Raw genomic sequence first — 21,091 nt, forward strand, 5'->3', positions numbered from 1 at the left:
AAAATTCCATCCATTAAATATGAACTTCATCGAAACATTTAAAATAGTAACTAAGAAAATTCCGAGTTCAAATTTACCGTTCGTATTGCAATGCAATCATAGATTCTTCAAATAAAACTTGCCGTATTGTTTGCAACTCTTAATTTATAAACAGGCTAAAATCACTGGTGATCATATGGACAGAACACGCTCTCTTCGCAGGTCTCCGTTACTATATCAAAGTATGTTCCGTCTGGGCAGATTTGTTCCACTGGCTCTCCGTCAATGCAAATGAAGAAGATATTACACTGCGTTGGGTGCCGAATGTGAGTAGGATTGTCCGGATCGGAGTCTGCCGGGCATTCAATCTCAACGTCATCGGCTGCCGAAATCCCGACCTTCCTTAGGCTGGCGGCGGCCATGCCGAGAAGTACTAACAGCAGAAAATATCCTGAGTAAATAGATGGGATGTGATTAAGGTGAAACTCCGTGCTCGAATTTTGTCCAAATTTTACAAGGTAATTTTCTCGAAAATCATTAAGATTACAAGTGTAAAACTTTGATTGATTGTTTGCACTACCGACGCATGCATAGAGTAGCAATTCGGGCCCTATTTATTAAATGGAAGCTGAGATTTTTACGCTCAAAATCGTCAAGTGACATGAAACCTAACCTGAAAATTGTACAAAATAAAGCCACCGTCCCGATTCACCTTAAAAGCTTAACTTGTTTCATTAAAAAAAAACTCACCTTTCATGTTTAAACCGATTCCGACAGGAGGTCTTCGAAGAGAGTTTGCTTCAGGAATATGGATTAGATTCTTGAGAGCACATCATTTATACCTTTTTACTGCTTCACACGGTTACTTATCGATTTCGATTAAGCAGTGCACCGGTAGATAATATACCAGACGAATACAGAAACTAGATTTACAAGGGAAAAAAACTTCACAGCAATGCTATCTGCAATCCAACATGTCTGACGTATAATTGATTGGGAAATTTTAAAATCAAATTCGATCGAAATCAGGTATTATGATATGAATTGAAGAAAACTTTGTTGGCGAATACAGAGTAACGGGGGGCAAAAGTTCGCAAAAACAGTTAGTTTTTTCTAAAAAATCAACATTTATTTAAAATTCAAAATAAATTGATCAATCTTTTCTTTTTGCTTTGTTTTTCCAGAAACGACATGAAATCTAACCAACCTAGGAAATTACTCGCTCTAGCAGTAGACTGACCCTCATTGCACAATTTCCACCGGAAGAAAAATGTCCAGCCGAAAAACATTGTACAAACAATCGGTTCTAGTGGGAAACGCAACACCATGCCCTTTAGAAACGAGCAATTCATGACACTGTTCCCTTTCAGGTTACGAACGGGAATAAACCGCTGTCGGAGGCCCTTTGCGAGGAACTGGTCGAAACTCACCACTGCCAAGTGGCGTACGTCTCGACCGGTGCTCAATTGACTGAGTTGCACTTGAATAGAGCGGTGAAAGTGTTTGACTGTAATTTTACCCAGAGGCAACGGGTTGAAAAGTTAGCAACCTACTTGAACGAACAATGTGATCGCATCAATTTTATAATACATCAAGTTGCCCCCATAGAAAATGCTGCAGAAGAAGAGGAACCATTCGTAAGTCAATCGTCCGGTGATATTCTGGGGTTTGTGAATGTAAGTTCTATTCCCTATAATCACTGTAAATGCTAAAATTAATCCATTTTCAGATGCTAACCGGTTTAGTCCCTGCGATGCTCCGAAACGGTGGAGGGCGAATTGTTTCCATCAAAAATACCTTTAGCGGTGCCAAAGCCCTCCACGATACTCAGTCTGAATACCATGATCTCGTTAAAAGCATTTCCCGCTCATCTCAAGTGTCACCCTGTGCTGGAGACCCGGAGAGCATTCATCTATCGACCATCTTCTGCGATCAGTATGATCTAACGCGGGTACCGACGAGGTCAACCCCGGCTAGCACGAATCTTACATTTAACCTCAATCTTACCGAACGTGAACTTGCACAACGGATCCTGAGGGGTGTTGAATCGGACCAGCGGATCGTGCAAGTCAGCGCACGGCGCAATTTGCTCGAGCTTTGTTCGAATAATTTAACACAACTGGCCGCGATCGGATTGGGTAAACTCCAGCTACGGAAAGCTCAAAAAATTCCTATCAAGATACAATAGTGAATATCCAAAAATATATATTTACGAGCGACTCACGCTTTCAATTACGTCTAAACCTAAGAACCAGTATCACATCATTCCTGAATCCAAGCCATGGAATTAAAGAAATTTGGATTATCATTTAATTGGTTTCAACGAAGTGCGCGCCACAGACTACAAAAAAAATAAGCTTCAGAATGAAACGAACCAATAACAACAGTCTGTCAATTATTTTCCATTTCAAACAGTTTCGCCCCGGGCACCGCACATCGTTGCTCCACCGAGCTCGCGGACCACGCAGAATTTGTTTTGAGTGCTGAAGTTACATGTCAGATGTAATAATAGCGGGCTGGGATGAGTCATGATATAAAGGAGAGCACAGGTTATAACATATGCACGAGTTCTACGCACGTTATGTTCCATTCGTGCGATTTTTTCATTTATTCTACATTTAATTTATTTTTTCAGCTGAGAGCTCTAGTAGATGCTCATTTTGATGAACAAATCAAATCATAAAACAAACAAAAAACACAGAAACAAACAGCAACAGATAGTAAACAGCATAAACTAGATTACAGTAATACCCACAAGAGTAGTGACAACACGCCGAAGCAGTAAAGTATAGTGAACTTTAAAAACCATACAAAAAAGTTTATTTTTCATTAGCACATAGAACAATCAAACACCTTTGATGTACATAACAGGACGCTTACACGTAGAAATATTACAGTTAATGACGATAGACAGAAACCTAGTAAGTACACGCAACGCCTATACACTCCTCACACTAAATTGTTAAAATGTTTTATACAGTAATTCCCGGAAGAAGGCTAAATACACTCAGCCGAAACGTAGGACAGTAGACAAACTTCTGTTTTGATCTTTTAAGAGAAGACTGCAAGCCGAAACACCATAAATTTAAAAAATCTTCCTATATAGATTTCCTTACTGCCACCAGAATCTTTGATCTATTGTGAGATATGCCCGGGTGTCTGCTGAATCCCACACTTCTATTCTTAGCAATACCGCTATTGAGAAGTGGCATGCCCTTTATTTATCCGTGCTTGTGTGTGATATGGTTTTTACCCTTCCGTTTATAACACGCTTACTACTGCTCTACATGCCGAGCCTCGTTTCTCCTGTCAAGTATTGCCAATAGGGGGTTTTAATTTAAAAAATTCCTGCTTTTTCTAATACTAATTGATGACCCTTCAGTAGGCACTACGTAATTTGTCTTAGATCTCTACGATTTCCGTGTGATTTTTAATTGAAAAATTTTATTTTTTTTTTATTTTCACCAACTGGCAAGTAGTACACACGTGTACTGTGCCGTGTCGAATAAATGTGAACAAAAAAAAAGTAGTGTACATAGTGACATTGCTGTTGCTGGCTTATGGAAAATACAACCCTGGTTTATGTGTCATGTCAGGAATGCCTGATGTGAAGACACGTCTTATTTTCAAAGACATTGAAGCGCGTGTGAAGAAGTGGAAGCCTAATAGTCGGTTGATCAACCGCATCCGATTTAATGTATTTACTGGGATTTTTTTCAACTTTCACTGGGGACCGTGTTTACAGATTTCCTATGCATGAAAATATTGTTTCGTGGAGTGTGAAGACATTTGAAAAATGACATGGCTTCCCTGTCTCATGATATTTTTATGACAGGGTTTGTCTAATAAATAAATTTAAAAAATGACATTTATTGTAAAAAAAATATACATACCTCTAAAACACCCAATTATTTTTCCTCGGATAAATTTTTTGTGCGTTTTTCTGGACTAATTTATTTATAACGGGGACTTATTTTATTAAGAGGAAGTCACACTAAGAGGTATTCTTGAATTCAGCGTAAAGGGAGGGTAAGTGGTGGAAAATTATGAGAGTAAAACCATGCTTGTCTTTTCTCCTCAGAAGTGCAGGAGAACATCTTGCACTGCAAAAACAACTGCTCTCACACTAAAATGCAAATCAACGTTCATGCTAGAACAGAGCGACAAACGATTTTTATCTGCTGAGCTTCCTGAAAGCACTGCGGTGAAATCTGAAATATCTCTCTTGCGAGACAATGAACTATGGTGTACTTTCTCACACGTGTGGACATCACGCACAATAATTACACTGCAGAGCTATCTGCGGTGCGTTTCACAGTTGGTTTCTTGAGCATGGCAGAAGAGGAAAAGAGATTGGGAGAAAAAAAAATAAACTGCGTTGCTCGTGCCGGTCGAATTTACTCTGGTGGAATTCGTTTTCGCAGTGTAACTACACGAGGACTACACTTTTGCCCGGTAGGTTTTTTTTTCACTTTCCGGACTATTCGCCAGTGGACACTGTTGTGTACTTCTGCATTTCCTCTGTAGAGTGATTCACCCCTCTCGTTTCTATCAGATGTGGGGTGAGCTGGAAGTGTGTTGGTCTCTCTGTGAGCTGGTTGAGACACTTTGGAGTGGAGAAAGAAGCGGTGTGGTGAAAGCATTTGCTACACGCAGGCACATACTGGAAGGGAAGTGTGCGGTGAATTTTTTCTCCTCTCTTTTCACATACTGAGGAGAATGACAAGCATGAATAAAACCATGCCTAAGTCCTTTTTGATATCGAATTGGCTGATTCTGTTCATTTAGAATCCGGAATCACTTATTGTGTTGCAGCGGCACAGAAAGTGACGGCTGTGGAATTCTTTTACAGCGGTTTGTTTACTTAGGTGCCCACTTTTTGTGGTATGAATTTCACGGTGTTTCGTGCAGTGAGAATTATCAGGTAATGAAATCGCACAAAAATACGCTGCTGCTCACAGTACCGATCGAAGAACACGTTTGCGAGCACGATATCGTTCATATCGAGCCAGGAAGCAACCACATACATAAGACATACGTAACACTGGCGTTTTTTTCTGGTACACGTTGCCCCATAGTACTCCGTACCTCGCCCTGTCAAACTGCTCGACAAATAATGAACCAAATGAATTTTCTTTTTCTTGGCCTTATCGAGCCCCAAAGAAAATCCCATAAGGAACTGTCAAAAAGTTATTTACAAAATCAATGCAGCATTTTTCGAGTAGGAACGAGACAAATGCAGGGCTGCGCAGGTACACTACCTTCAAAAACAACTCAAACAGTGATTTTATTCAGGTCGTGGTACCATTCGAGTAGTTCATTTTGTACCAACTTTTTTGGAAGATTTCTTCCGGAGTGTTACGTATGTCTTATGTATGTGAAGCAACCGCCAGAGTTTCTTCAGCAAAACTCGAGCTCAGAAATTGTATCAGCAGGTTTTGAGGTTTAAGATAGCATTTATGGACAAATTTGTCAAAAAACTGATGATTCGGCCAGGTATATGAATAAGTCGATGGACTCGAAGTTGTACAAGAAAGTATGCCTTAAATAACGCGTACCACCTTTTAGTAAAGTTCCGTGAAGTTTTGACCAAATTTGGCGAGTTACCACTACAGCCGGGAAGTCATCCAGTACCGCAATAACGTTTGCGGTAAAAAAAATGGACAAAAATTGCCGATTTTTCATGGGTTTACCTTTAATCGCACTGACGAAACTACTCATGCATCATCAATCATAGTAACCCATGAGTTAGCAAAAAAAAATTCAAAAACGGACATCGTGCGGCACTTTGTGGACGCCGGGTATGCCCGTTCCGGCATCTACAACATCTTGACACTATTGGACAACGATCAGAGCATCGAGAGAAAGCCCGGTTCCGGACGGCCAACGATCCTGAGCGACAAGAAACTTCGAAGGATGCTGAAGAGGAAGACCGAGGAAAAAGTTGTTAAATCGCTGCGTGCATTTGGCCGGGAGGTTGGACCATGCGGTAAAACAGTGAAAAAGTATTTAGAGAACATGGACATACATGTCAGGAAGCGGCGGTCCCGTCAACTGATCTCGGAGCTGCAGGCAATGACGCAGCGACAGCGACTGAAGAAGATGGTCAAGTCGATTTTCCCGGCGAATCGCGACGTGGCAGTGATGATGACGAGACCTATCACACCCTGGATGGCAACGATGGCAACAAAGGAAGTGAGCTTCGAAGTGAAATTTATTTCACACACCAGGTTCCCCAAGAAGGTGCTGCTGTGGCTGACAATCAGCGAGAAGGGGATGACAAAGCCGCTTTTCTTTCGCTCCGGGCTGGCCGTGCACGGGGAATTTTATCATACGAAGTGCCTTCCAGAAGTTGTGTCGTTCATCGAGAAATACCATAAGGGCGAAGACACGGTGTTCTGGCCAGATTTGGCGTCGGCTCACTACACGAAGCAATCGTTGGAGGAGATGGAGCGGCTGAATATCGATGTGGTACAGAAGTCGACGAATCCGCCCAAGGTCCCCCAGCTGCGTCCATCGAGAATTTCTGGGCAAACTTGAAGCGCAAGATCTTCTCCAACAATTTTGTCGCGAAAACGGAAGAGGAATTGATATAAAAAACGAAGAAAGAGCTTAAAAACTTGCCTACACGCATGTTTTCGTCCTGTCATATATATCTAACTAATGGTAGCAGTGGTCAAAGGCTCCTACAAGGGAAAAAGAAAAAAAATGTTTTCGTCCGCCATGGCGAATGTTCCGATTAACACGGATCCAGCCGACATTGATGTTGCTTTTACTCGCGTTATGTCAGTGGTTCCGAGCTTTCTGTCAATATTTCATTCATGAATTAAGCTCAAAAATGTCGCGTAAAATGGTCTATTGTAGTGATGAACTTTATCTTCGCACTTTGCCCACATATTGGTTATGTAAAGTAATTATTAAAACGCAATAAATTATGATGCGGAAATAAGAATATCAAACTGATTAATCGAAAAGCTTGCCTATTTTAGTTTTCTACTATTTTTTGTCCATTAAAAAAATACATATCGACATCATTGAAAACAAAAATGGTAGTGACGCACCCCCCTCTAAATTTTGGCATGTGTCAAGTCTTGCAGTTATCGAACGGCATTCGATAACTGCGATGTAAACATGGTGCAGTTATTGAACGACCAGGGGGGATCTATCTGTCAAACATCGTGTAACCAACATATTCGGCAACATGGTGTTTGTTTTGGTTTTTGTTCTTTTTGGTTATGAAATTGATCGATGTGAAATATTATAGAATTGGAACGTTTTTTCTTATCAAAACTCGAGAAACCGCGGGAAACTTTTATGAATGTGTTGTGTAGTGATTTTTTCCTCATTATCGTTCATAGTTACAAACGTCACGGACCAACAAACGTCATGGACCAGAGCTGATCTGCGATAACGCACACATATATGAAATTTGACAGCAGTGAATCCCCTCTGTGAACGACGACTGTATTAACCTTATTTGCGTCAATCCGTTACCGAGATACAAATGATTTTATTATTACGGATTCTAGATGGGCATTCCTTAAAAATTTGAACCCACGATCACAACACAACGTGCCACTCGATGACGATTTCGTCGACCAGAAAAATAACGATAATTTTGAAATTTTGCTAAGTGGGCAATAATGCCGCTACACACAGAAAAAAACATGGTAAAAAATAGTAAATTTTTACTATTTTAAGGGTCCGCATGAACAGATTTGATCGGTGGTTTTCAACCGACTATTCTATGTGGTCAAGATAACAATTTTACAATAACAATACCAAGACGAAAAAGCAAATGGTAGAATCGACCATGTATGGTTGAAATGACTATGTTTTATTTTTACTATGAAACTGTCGCAATGACCATATTCAGTTATTATGAACCAGGAACCTTATTGTTCGTACAACAAGAAAATAGTCATTTCCAGATGCGAACAGGAAAATTGGTTGTTTTGACCATGCATTTGTTGTCTGAACCAAATTTAAAAGTCGGTTGAAAACCACCCATCCCATCGTGTCAAGCTGACCCCCAAATTAGTAGAAATGAAAATTTCTACCATTTTAGAGGTCAGCCCAACAATTTATTTTGTTTTTTTATTCGCTGTGGACATTTTTAATTATTGTCATCATAATGATTTGAATAACGCTAATCGAAGTGTATATGTATATATATAATATTATTATTCTTTAGCTTACATACATTTAGTTTAAACGCACAATATCCCTAGTTGTTCTATATGAATTAGTTTAAATATAACTAATGTTGTAATGAATCACATCACATCTTAACCCTAGAAAGATAGTCTGTGCTAATTTGACTTCTCGCAATATCAGGAGTCAATATCACTGCCTTTTTTAAATAGTGCGAAAACATTTCCGTTTTTCAAAAAACTGGATTCTGGTATTTTTTATGTACGTTATTGAATTTTAAACAAAATCTTGCATTTTGAATGATTCAAATATAAGAATGATATGAATAATGTTAAACTAAACAGATAGGTATAAATATGATTAGCGTTATATATGGATTAATTCAATATAATTATAAATAATGATTAACCCGTAAAGACCCGGGACGGAACTTGTTTTTGAAAATGCTTGTTCTCAGCACAGGAACGACCGATTTGGGAAAACTTGGAATTTTATTCAAGGGGAATAGTAGCTCTAAGTTTTGGTAAAGGTGCCACCCCTCTGCACCCTTCCCCGTTTCTGTGAGACGCAAATATGTATGTGTTTTTTTGTGATTTTTCAAACAGATTGAGCAAACTTTGGGAATTTTCATACGTATCAATTGCTCCATGTATCAAATCATGTCAGATGGATGAAATATGGTATGTAAGAGTGAATTTTGGAGTTTCCAAATTATTTCAGTACAAAATCATAAAACTACGTATTTTTATAAAAAATCAAACAACAAAGCCGTTCTTCAAATTTTAAGGTCTGCAGATTCGGAGAAAATCAAGTTTTCATAAGAACTCGTACTTCAAAGAATTCAAACTCGTTTTTTGCATGCTAGAATAAATCTTTCAGCATCTTTGGATTCAGAAGATGTTACTCTAGAAATATAGAGCTTGAAAATTGAAGAGCTAAGTTGAAACCTACTGTGGGAGACTGAGAGAATCAGGTTTCCATGAAAATACGTACTTGAGTGAATTTAAACTCGTTTTTCTCAAAATATTTCATGCTAAAATAAACATTTCATCGCGTATTGATTCAGGAGACCTAACCGTAAAAATGTAGAGCTTAAAATTTGAAGAACGATTTTCTTATTTGAATTTTTATGAAAATACGTAGTTTTGTGATTTTGTACTGAAATTATTTATAAACTTTAAAATTCACTTTTACATACCATATTTCATCTACCTGACATGATTTGATACATGGAGCAATTGATACGTATGAAAATTCCCAGTGTTTGCTCAATCTGTTTGAAAAATTACAAAAAAAAACACAGACATATTTGCGTCTCACGTAAACGGGGAGGGGTCCAGAGGGTTGGCATCTTTATAAAAACTTAGAGCAACTATTCCCCTTGAATAAAATTCCAAGTTTTCCCAAACCGGCCGTTCGAGTGCTGAGAACGAGCATTTTCAAAAAACAAGTTCCGTCCCAGGTGTTTACGGGTGAATGAATATACTCCCGAAATACGATTTGCACTCCGTTTGGCTCTGGACTCTGGAACGTTTGCCTAAAAGAAGAAATTTTATAAGTTGCAAGAATTTCGAGTCGTTTTAATAAATTACCTACGGATGTGTATCGTGTACAGAACGGGTAATTTCACTTTGAGTATGCAAACCCGTTGCGAAAAACAAATAGGATGTGTCAATTCCTGTAAATGAAAAAAAAAACGCTGTGAATGATTAATTTAACCATGATTTCGGTTTTAACTCTGGTATATATATATATATATATATATATATATATATATATATATATATATATATATATATATATATATATATAATATATATATATATATATATATATATATATATATATATATATATATATATATATATATATATATATATATATATATATATATCGTGTGTTGTGTGAGTGGGAGATGAAGCTAGCATATAAATAATGCATGTATGAAATATATGCAATAGCATGAAAACAAGGGTTTGTATGCTAAATACTAACGAAAAAAGTTCAAAAGCAATGCTATCAACATTATTGGTTCTGGGTTTTTTAGAAAAATCTCAAAAAGACCTAAAAATTGAGCTTTGGTTTTCAATAGCAGAGCTTCGAGAAACAATTAAAAAACAATAAATGAAAATGGCTCAGAATAACCGCACACCGTAAGTAGTTTTACCAATTAAACGTTAAAGTTATCTTGTTCAAATACCAACGTAATCACAGTTTTCGAATGCTCGCTGAAGCTTTCAATTATGATTAATTTTGAAGTAGATAGTTGTTGGTCGATCCGTCGATTTATCGTTCCTAAAAAATAAGATAACTTTTATTAGAGCAATAACAAGGAAAGTCGGAGATTTATTTATTTTATTTATTTGGTCTATTCACCAACAGGCGAGCAAGTGCCCCAATGGTGTAACTAAAAGCTAACAATAAAAATAATATCTTTAGAGAGTCAATACATATAAAGAAACGGGAATACAACAATATGACATTACAACTAGTCAGATCTTAAAAAATATAAACGATATCGCCGACGAAGAAGCGTTCGAGATAAATTGAAGTCGAATAGAGCGGATACTCTATTAAATAATTTTGGAGACCAACTATTGCGCCAAAAGTGCTGTAGTTAGTTCGTTGAGCAGGTAATCGCAGCATCGAGTTGTTTCGCAGAGCACGAGGTTGCACGTTTATATTCACTTGTTCCAAAAGAGCGGGGCAGTCTATGCGGCCTTGCAAAAGGTCTGTGGTAAACAACGCCCTGGCCGTGTCTCTACGGACAGACAAAGGCTCCAAACGTATTAGTAAGCAGCGACTTTCATAGCTTGGTAGGCGGAAACGATCCGTCCATGGAAGAGCAAATCTCAAAAAGCGCCGTTGAACTGATTCTATTCTTTCCGCGCCATTGTTGTAATGAGGGGTCCAGACAACCGAGCAGTACTCTAATATAGAGCGAGATATTGCGCAATACAACGATTTGAGGCAGTAAATATCTGTAAATTCCTTAGCGGTCCTGAAGATGAATCCCAGAACTCTAGAGGCTTTGTCGATGGTAAACGAAATGTGGGGCTTGAATGTTAGCTGGGAATCCATAATAACCCCCGAGTCTTTAACTTGGTTTACGCGCTCGATTTCAGTTCCTAGCAAAGCGTATTTGTAATGTAAGGTCTGTTTTTTCCTCGAAAATGATATAATCGAGCATTTAGATGGATTAACGTCCATACGGTTCTGATGGCACCAATCGGCAAAAATATCTAGCTGACGTTGAAGGAAGTGGCAGTCTTCAATTGTGTGAACTTCAAGATAGAGTTTGAGATCATCCGCGTAAGACAACCGTGGTCCTTTAATAACTAGGTTCACGTCATTAAAATAGAGCAGGAAGATAAGTGGTCCTAGGTGACTTCCCTGCGGTATTCCAGATGTAGCGTCAAAATAAGAGGATTGGCAATCCCCAATAGCAACGGTTATACGGCGACCGGTAAGGTACGATTGGAACCATAGTAACAGATTCCCATTGATTCCAAGATTGTCAAGTTTTGCGACGGCTGTGCGATGGTTCAGTTTATCGAAGGCAGCTGTCAAGTCAGTGTAAATGACATCCGTCTGATCACGTTTCACCATACTGTCACTGATGTACGAAGTGAGACAAAGCAAATTAGTAGCGGTGGAGCGACCGGCTGTGAATCCATGTTGGTCAGTGCTTATGAAAGCTTTACAGTGAGCGAGCAAAGGCTCCATGATGACAAGTTCGAACAGTTTTGCGACAGCACAGAGTGAGGTGATGCCACGATAATTGCTCACATCGTGTTTGTTTCCCTTCTTGTGTACTGGAAACATGTAAGCCAATTTCCAGCATGACGGGAAAATACCGGAAGTGACAGTATATCTGTTTACTAATTGACCTCAAAAGTGATGCGAATAACATTACGTTATGCATATCTACATCAGCATCAATTTCTTTAAAAGACATCCAGGTCTTTAGTGCAAAATACCAAAAAAACGGCTTCAGCAAGTGTATATTACCGCCATTCAAAATCTCACAACTAGAGATTACCATCTTGTTAAAATGAGAGCTTGATGGCTTGACTCAAACCATAGATTTAAAATCATTAAAAAAAATTAAGTACTTTCGAAGTTTTTCCCATGCAGAAAAATCCATGAAATTATATAAGTCATGCTTTTTACGCGGTTTTATAGGAGGTTTTTTTACGCGGATGTTCGAATTAAGTCGTATACCGAAAAAGTCACTATACAGCACCGCGTTAGCATTGGTGGAAGAGGCCTGCAGGTGTGAATAAACAAATTAATAAAAGTAATGATTTCAGCGCTTAGCCATCTGCTAACTTACCTGCCCAGCACCACCAGTTTGAGTCTCGCTCGGGGGTGCCAATGCGGAACACTGCAAAAACGCCTCCTCACGCTTGCCTACATATTCGGCCACCTTGTGGAAGTAAATACCAGGATGTTGGGTTTGCTTAAAAAATTGCATTTTTTTTTTAAACAATGGTAAAATGCAAAAATTACTCCAATTTTAAAGCCGGATAAGAATCCAGTTGAGTTCAGTTCAGTTCAGTTTTAGATATTTTTTTCTTCTTGCAAAAGTGGAAAATCTCTCCCAATGCTTCTAAAACTCAAATGATAATGTTTCCCCATAAGACTAGGGCTTCTTTCCTCATGCCAAACAATAATCACGTTATCAAAATGATGGGGGAATTTTAAGATGGTCTGACAAGGTTAAGTACTTGGGACTAATTTACGATAAAAAACTTATTTTTAAAGAACACACTAAGAGTTTACAAGCAAAGTTCATCAAATATACGAGATGTTTATATCCTCTCTTCAACAGGAATCCTAAAATTTGTTTAAAGAATTAACTGCTGATTTATAAACAAATTTTTAGACCAGCAATGCTTTATGCTATACCGATAATAAGGAATAAAACGCTTCAAAGGATTTAGAATAAAATTCTGAAAATTATTTTGAAGCGCCCTCCTTGGTTTGGTACACTTGAATTACATAGACTTATTGGTGTTGAAACATCAGAAGCTATGTCAAATAAAATTAATAACAATTTTCGACAATAATCGTTGCAATCCTCAGTTGCTACGATAAGCTCTCTTTATCAGTGATGGAAACGAAACGAATATGATGCAATCGTCGTTTATTCATCATATGTGCACTTCACGAAGTGTACAGGCCGGGACTAAACTCGAATCCTCTCAACCCATAATGAAATGATGATAGGGTGCATAGGTTTCTGGGAGAAAACAAACACATGACTAGACTACATCAGCTCTGAGAAGCGATTCGATCGTTGCGTTTGTCTTTCCATAAGCCGGTAGTTACGAGAAGAAAGGATAGCAACAGGAGAAAATCATGTCGCCTGAACAGCAGCAGAGGTGTGGTGCGGTGAAAGGGAATGTGTGGGGGAAGGAACTACTTCGGCAGCGGTTGAGTTTAAGCGAGAGTAGGAGAGCATACACTGTCATTTTCTTTCTTTTTCTGACAAAAAATCATATTCATGAGTCAAAAGAATAAGGATATAACAAGTTCTGATCGCTCTCTGTAACAGAGACGAATAACTTCATATTCCGAGTTGTGCACATTGAGAACCACGTATTTTGGTGTACACTAATGAATAGACATATGTCGTAAAGAGGAAAGCAAAAAGAGTGCACCAGCACCGATACTTTGTTTTTCGCATACTGACGACGATGTAAACGCATCCCAGGCTTGTTTTATATGTATTCATTAATCGCTAGAGGTGATTTTTTTCCTTCGCTGCTCTTTATAGTCAATAAGGTAGCAATTAAGCTAGTTGTAAGTTTACTACCCCTTTTTTGATAAGTAGGTTTAAATCCCTACGAATGATAAGTCCTAATTGCGAAAGCAAACAAATCCTAACAATTAAAATTACAAATGATATGTTAAATTACAAATTATACAATGTTATAATAGTGTTGAGAAGTCACCATTTGTGATTGGACACAAATACTCATTATTTACTAATATTTATCATAAATACTTAAGCTACTAATAAATCCCCTCCTTAAAAAGGATGTTGGGTTTGTAGTGGCGCCAGCCCGTCTTGACTGCGTTGCAAAACAACTTACCGAAGGCACTGTACTGCACACTCAGCCAGGCGTAGTGCTCGAAGAGCAGCTTCTTGGAACCCGTTCGGTTGCGATATTTGACGATGTGGTTCGTGAAGTGCGATATTGAAGCCTTTGGTGCGTTGAGTTTGAAAACTAGGCGACAAATTTTGTAGCTCACGAAATCAGCTACGGTTTTGACTTCGAGGCAGGTTTGTATGAAGTGAGCGACAGTTTTTCTCAGCGACACATTTATCCGACCCCAGCGCACGGGTGGCGTAGCGGCCGGTGTTGGAACTAATTAAAACTGGATATTATTTTATAAATTAATTAAATAAATTAGATTTTCAATATATTACGTGTTTATTTACTATTTTAAAAGAAAGCCAGTAGAATAAGGAATGAAATATTACTTTAAGCGAATTCCCAAATAGGCAAATCAACGAGAAATTCAAGTATGAGATAACCAGATCTAAGAAGCAGAAAATAAAGGTTCATTGCAAGGAACACTAAGAATACCTATCACCGAACCATGCTAGAAAGTTAGCAGGCATGCCAAGCTACCATCTGACAAAATCTTACGGTTAGCTTCAGGGTCTGACGGAAGTTATGGGGCAAAAGGTGTGAATTTTGTCCAAGTTACAACGGAAATGCTCTTGGTGATGTATGAAACATGAAAAATACCTATCACCGAACCATGTTATAAAGTTAGCAGGCATGCCAAGCTACCATCTGACAAAATCTTACGGTTAGCTTCAGGGTCTGACGGAAGTTATGGGGCAAAAGGTGTGAATTTTGTCCAAGTTACAGCGGAAATGCTCTTGGTCCGTCAGACCCTGAAGCTAACCGTAAAATTTTGTCAGATGGTAGCTTGGCATGCCTGCTAACTTTCTAACATGGTTCGGTGATAGGTATTTTTCATGTTTCATACATCACCAAGAGCATTTCCGCTGTAACTTGGACAAAATTCACACCTTTTGCCCCATAACTTCCGTCAGACCCTGAAGCTAACCGTAAGATTTTGTCAGATGGTAGCTTGGCATGCCTGCTAACTTTCTAACATGGTTCGGTGATAGGTATTTTTAGTGTTCCTTGCAATGAACCTTTATTTTCTGCTTCTTAGATCTGGTTATCTCATACTTGAATTTCTCGTTGATTTGCCTATTTAGGAATTCGCTTAAAGTAATATTTCATTCCTTATTCTATTGGCTTTCTTTTAAAACAGTAAATAAACACGTAATATATTGAAAATCTAATTTATTTAATTAATTTATAAAATAATATCCAGTTTTAATTAGTTCCAACACTGGCCGCTACGCCACCCGTGCGCTGGGGTCGGATAAATGTGTCGCTGAGAAAAACTGTCGCTCATTTCACGCTAGTTCGAGGCAGTTGGTTGGATGCCCCATCGGAAGCAAGAAAATCATCTCCTTGAGGTATGCTAGCACCTTTTTGAATTAAAACTACCGCTAGCCGTGTATTTCGTCCTAGGAGTGAGTTTTTCAGCTACCGGATAATGGAAGCACACTGCAACTGCTTCTCACTCCACTGTAGATCGTTCCAAATCTTTCAGCATCTAGTTTTGTTTTAAGATACCTTTTGAGTGATACCGTTCATAGTATTGGTGTTTTAGTTTTGATACAGAAAATTCATGGTTGGGTGGAAGAAGTTTATATTCTATAGATGCGCTGGAATTAAACAAAAACAAAAACAACTAATTTGATACCATCCGTTTTTAAGAATCTAGGTACCTTTCTGGCTTTTTGCCGTTGTTGAACGCCTCCCAGATCGTTTTGTGGATAGTGTTCCGCTGCATATTCAAGCCGGATAGCCCAACTAGTGGCTGAGCGGTGATTACCAGCTCTAATGGTAAAACGCTGGCATCCAACTTCATTCTCCTGCACTACTCGGGCCTTGTTCGAACAATTCCGTTAAATCCCGGCACGGTTCCTTGTCAGTAGATTTCGTTACCAGCCTTGCCCGAAAGCAAGAGGTTTCACTTCTGTTTCACCGCTTTTTTCACTCGACACCATCAGCACTTTCCGAAGTCACCGAAGTAACCTAATCTTATGCCCACAGCAGGGATTATATTTTGTCTAGTGACAGACACTGATAAATCTAGAGAAAAACGACCGATAAGGAGAAAATTGTTTACGATTTCGAGCAACCACGAGATGACAAAATTTTTTCAGACATTGTTTTGACAGTTTCAGATTTCGGTGTCAGAATATATTGCTACTCGAAAAATATTACACGTTTGTTCGCATGACTACATCAATAGGTAAATTTAACCGGTAAATTAGTTCTAATGCAAATATCGATAGTTTTGATCACCAGTTAAAACATGGTCGCTATGACCGCTGCGGTTGAGTTGTTTTGACAATGTAAATGGTTACTGCTTTTCTAATCGTCATGGTATTTTCAACCATGAACTATTTCAAGGTGACAATTATCATGGTAATAACTACAAAATTCTTTGGTTGTTGCGATAACCATGGGTGTAAGGTCAATACTAACATTTTATTTTTCTCCGTGTAGTGTCGCTGAAAGAAAGTGTGCCTTCTCATTATCAAAGACAAAAACCATCAGTAATGCCGCTTGGGTTGATATAAGCAAGCGTGCACACTCATTAGCAAAGACAAAAACCGTTTTACGAAAACAAGTTAGTAGGAAATAAGCAGTAACATTTCGAATAAGGACGAAGATTTTTCATGATTTTTGTTTGAAGAGGCACGTCTGTTTGTCTGTGCCACGATCATCCGCTTGGCAAGACGGACTCTGTAACCTTGCGGCTACGCAGCTCCCCATAAGTTAGGAATTGGGAATTGTCTTAAGGCCTAAACACAATGGATACGTTGCGGCTGCGTTTGAGGCAATTCGACAGTTGGCCCATACATTTTCTGTCAAAAGAACTTCAACGCAACGCGAACCTACTCATTGTGTTTAGGCCTTTAGACTCCAAACCAACTTTTATTAATCATTGCATTGCAACACAATAATCCACAGGGATGAATTATAACACACTACACACTTAAAATTTATTGCCGGGTCTCGGTAATTTTTGCCGAAAGCGGCTCCACTGAGTGCTCGGTTGAAAAAATAATGACAGCCGTCACATTTTTTCGTAAATCTCGGTTCACCTAACTGAAATTTCGACACAAAATATCCGTAATCTCGGTAGTAACTGATCGGTAATATTTTATGCCGTAGTACAAAAGGTGCCGTAGAACGAAAAAATGTAACAGCTGTCATTATTTTTTCAACCGAGCATTCAGTGGTGCCGTTCTCGGCAAAAATTACCGAGACCTGGCAATAAATTTTAAGTGTGTAGGCTTAATACGCTTTTTGTTTCAACTTTCAGCACTCTTAAACCATCAAAATAAAGTGGCAATGGAAATCGACTTTTTGACTTTCGTTTAGAAGTAGAGCTCAAAAGTTTCGTCTTCTCTAAAAAAGGCTTCATGCAAAATTTCAGCTCAATCGGACTTCGGTAACACGTGCCTCAAAGCAGCCAAAGTTTCACTTTTTGACCGAGAGCACTGCTCAAAGGATCGTACATTTTGTAGTTGCTCATCTACGATAGATCAGAGCTAGAGAAGTTGCACAAAAACACCGTAAGATGGCCAATTTGGGATACATTTACCATCTTTACTTTACATCAGTAGTTGCCACTTTGTAAAGATCGATTACGTCGCCGACTACGTCCTCACGGTCGGTTAGAGGGGGAAGTATTTCAACCGTTGTTGCCAGAGACCGAGATCGCCTCTACATCTCTTACGACTGTTACGGAGACGAAGGTACTTTGGTCATCATGCAGTGACAAATTTTTATACATACTTCCACCACAGACTAACAGACGTAACACTGGAACCTAGCTCCATCGCCACAAGAAACGTTCATTTTAAATTTTCAATCGAATAACAGTCATCGCGCGAAAACGTCGTCTGGGGCGCTGTCATGCAGTCTCATACATATTTTGTAGTTCCCCATTTGACACATGCAGTAACGCTGGCGCTGATGTCGAAGTACATGACGCAGCGCGAACACGACAGCAGATGGTGTTAGTGTTACTACCGTAAAATACTGGAATCATCCAAACGATGATTTTATTGAAAATTTGTTCGACGTGTTATGTCTGTTAGTCTGTGCTTCCACTTTTCTCTCTACGCTTAATTAGTTACCAAGTATCAGCATCAGCCTCGTTAGTCAACTAGTATCAGCAGTTATAGTTGTGTGGAGAGGAATCCACTTATCGTCGGTCTCATGTAACAGTGGCACAATTCAAAAAAATAGTTTCGAGAAAAACGCGTTTGAAAATTAGCGTCGAAAACTTCTTTTAAAATTTTCAAGAAAACTTCCAATTTTAAAGTTTCCAATTTTCATTCAACATTTTTGGGTCGATTATGCACACATGAGCACGTTGAACAAGCTAAAACCTTATTCCATTAACCATTATACAAATCTTAAGAAATTCTACGCATAATTCTGGAGTTTTTGTGAATTTTGAAACGGGATTTCGTGAAATAAAACTTAACAGTATTTGGTATCGTTTGCCATCAAAAAACTCAAAATGCAAAATTTTGACTATTTTTTTGTGTAAGATTTTGACCACTGCGACCATTATTTTGATCTTTTGTGATAAATTCTGGGTTTGGTCAATGTTTTTGTGTAAATTTTGAGTTGGGTCAGCTTTTTTTTAAGCGTGAGGGAAGCGGAATGAGTATAAATTCATGTGTGAAAGCCCCTCTGACTTTGAATGAACTGATCATTCGCAAGATTCAAACGCTTGACCATTCGCTTATCAAAATGTGCCTTTCTTTTGGTGGTTGTTGAGCTTAAATTGGTTAGAAGAAAAACAAGAAAAAAATAAATTATAATTAAACATAACCGCTTGTTTTTGGCTCATGTGCCGAAAGTGAAACGTGGTCAAATCACAATAAAACACTCAGCGAATGGTCGGAAGATGCAGTTTTCCTTAGATTTGATGAGCTCAAGTTATCAATAAAATGTAACATACAAACCAATTTCTTATATCCAAAACAAGCCCACAAAATAATCATTCTCACAGTGATCGGATACGGTTTGTCAATCTAGGAAAACTTCGTAAATGTCATCATGAAAAACTACAGCTCATTGAAAACAACCTTTATATTCAGATGAGAACAGCAAAATCTTCTAGAGTAATGTAACCATCACAAAGTTGAGTTCGTGGCTTTATCAGGTAGCAGTTTGTCCAACTCATGATCGTTATGAAAGGCCAGTATTAATGTGAAATCTAATTGTTGCCACCTAGGAAAATAACAGGAGGGTTGTGTGCAAAGCCACGACCGCAAGGTTGAAGTAGAATACTTTTACAAGAAAGATAACCTTGCGTGTCAGTCATTTTTTCTAGTAGATAAACGTTGACTAATCAGATCAATCAAATTTTGCGCTTCAACAAGGATTGACAATTTTCAATAATATAGTAAGTTGCTTGTCATGGTTGGGGCTTGACAATTTTTAAGTTTTGAGATGAAATTTTTTCGGATGTCGTGCTCATGACTGAAGAAAAAGATTATTCAGTACGTTCTGAGACACGGAAATAAAGTAAAATTTATAACTTTTACAAATTTAAAAATGTAAATTAACTCATGATAAAATATTAGCTCTTCAATCAAGTTTTTTTTTCATCCTGAAAAGGACAATTTGTTGTTCAATTTAGTATCGGATAAGATGCCGATTACATCTTTGCGTTATCACTGATAGTGCGAACAAAGCATTTGTGTGATAAAGTAAACAGTGAAATGCTGATATAACACTCAAAACTAGACGGATCACGTGTTGTCAAAATGAGTCAACTTTTCATTGAATGCATTTACTAGTGCCCACTACCGCACAGAGACTACATTTCACTAAAGTGCCTCACTGCATCAGCCGCTATCGATGCTGAGATCCGCTGCAACTAGTGCGCTATCCATATCCATGCCACAGTTGTGGCCGCTATACGCTGCCATTTGGTATCCGCTGTCCATGCATCAGCTGGCCCAGCTGCTATCGTTGCTGGGATCCGCTGAAAATAGTGCGCTATCCATTCCTACGGCACAGCTGTGGCCGCTATCCGCTATCGCTGGTGCTGCTGCTAAGGGAGGACGACTGCTGTTGTCGCTGTCTAGAACTATTATGAGCGGCTTCGATTGATTGATTGATTTCTTTTGAAGGGACTTCAACCCCAAACGGTCATTCGTCCCTAATATGAGCGGCTTCGACTGAAATAGGCTCTTATATAGAGATGAAAAACTTATCGATAGTTATCGATAGGAGTAAGAAATCATCGATAACTATCGATAGCCGCATCAGTCGATATTTCCCATCGTTACTCTTATACTGACAAAGAGCACATTTCAAATTCCAAAGTCTATGTTTTTGTCGACTGTGCTTGGGAAGCAATCATGTTAACGACTAATCAATCAATCGAATTTTGCGCTTCATCAAGGATTGACCATTTTCAATAATATAGTAAGTTGCTTATCATTATTGGGGCTTGTTTTTCAATTTTGATTATGCGAAGATTTGATTTTTATGCAGAAAGTAAAAGTTTCGGCTATCGTGTTCATGACTGAACGAAAAGATAATTCAGTACGGTCTGACACACGGAGATAAAGTAAAATTAAACTTTAACTTTTACAAATTTGAAAATCCGAAAAAACTCATTAGAAAATATTAACTCTTCAATCATGTTTTTATCTCATCCTGAAAAGGACAGTTTGTTGTTCATTTTAGTATCGGATGAGATACCGATCACATCTTTGCGTTATCATTGACAGTGCGAATGAAGTGTTCCTTGTGATAAAACAAACAGTGAAAAGCTGATTTAACACTCAAAACTAGACGGCTCACGT

At 38.5% G+C, this 21,091-nt stretch overlaps 1 protein-coding gene and 2 long non-coding RNA genes across 8 annotated transcripts in view; 1 reads left to right on the plus strand and 2 right to left on the minus strand.

The window, feature by feature from the left end:
* Positions 1-2,706, plus strand: part of LOC129717999 (uncharacterized) — a 47,440-nt gene extending 44,734 nt beyond the window's left edge. For 3 of the 4 annotated variants that reach the window (XM_055668370.1, XM_055668371.1, XM_055668372.1), the window contains 3 exons: positions 1,164-1,288; positions 1,350-1,655; positions 1,709-2,706. In XM_055668370.1, coding sequence (XP_055524345.1) covers positions 1,250-1,288; positions 1,350-1,655; positions 1,709-2,167 — 804 coding nt within the window. In that variant the 5' untranslated portion in view covers positions 1,164-1,249 and the 3' untranslated portion in view covers positions 2,168-2,706. Of the gene's footprint in view, positions 1-276; positions 498-1,163; positions 1,289-1,349; positions 1,656-1,708 lie in introns of those variants that run through there. The other variant, XM_055668373.1, reaches the window with a different exon arrangement.
* A 5,467-nt stretch (positions 2,707-8,173) lies between these two features.
* Positions 8,174-14,427, minus strand: LOC129718355 (uncharacterized). 3 transcript variants are annotated; one of them, XR_008726880.1, is made up of 4 exons: positions 14,235-14,427; positions 10,334-10,428; positions 9,726-9,811; positions 8,174-9,670 (listed from the first exon to the last, which is right to left on the minus strand). It is a non-coding gene; the product is annotated as an uncharacterized LOC129718355 (long non-coding RNA). The 3 variants fall into 3 exon arrangements; XR_008726879.1 differs by having other exon boundaries at positions 10,301-10,428; XR_008726881.1 differs by having other exon boundaries at positions 10,286-10,428.
* Positions 14,428-15,453: 1,026 nt separating this feature from the next.
* Positions 15,454-16,255, minus strand: LOC129718863 (uncharacterized). The gene is made up of 2 exons (XR_008727068.1): positions 15,965-16,255; positions 15,454-15,901 (listed from the first exon to the last, which is right to left on the minus strand). It is a non-coding gene; the product is annotated as an uncharacterized LOC129718863 (long non-coding RNA).
* Between the last annotated feature and the right edge of the window lie 4,836 nt (positions 16,256-21,091).

The sequence above is a fragment of the Wyeomyia smithii genome, chromosome 1 (genome assembly GCF_029784165.1).
Source record: "Wyeomyia smithii strain HCP4-BCI-WySm-NY-G18 chromosome 1, ASM2978416v1, whole genome shotgun sequence".
Lineage (NCBI taxonomy): Eukaryota > Metazoa > Arthropoda > Insecta > Diptera > Culicidae > Wyeomyia > Wyeomyia smithii.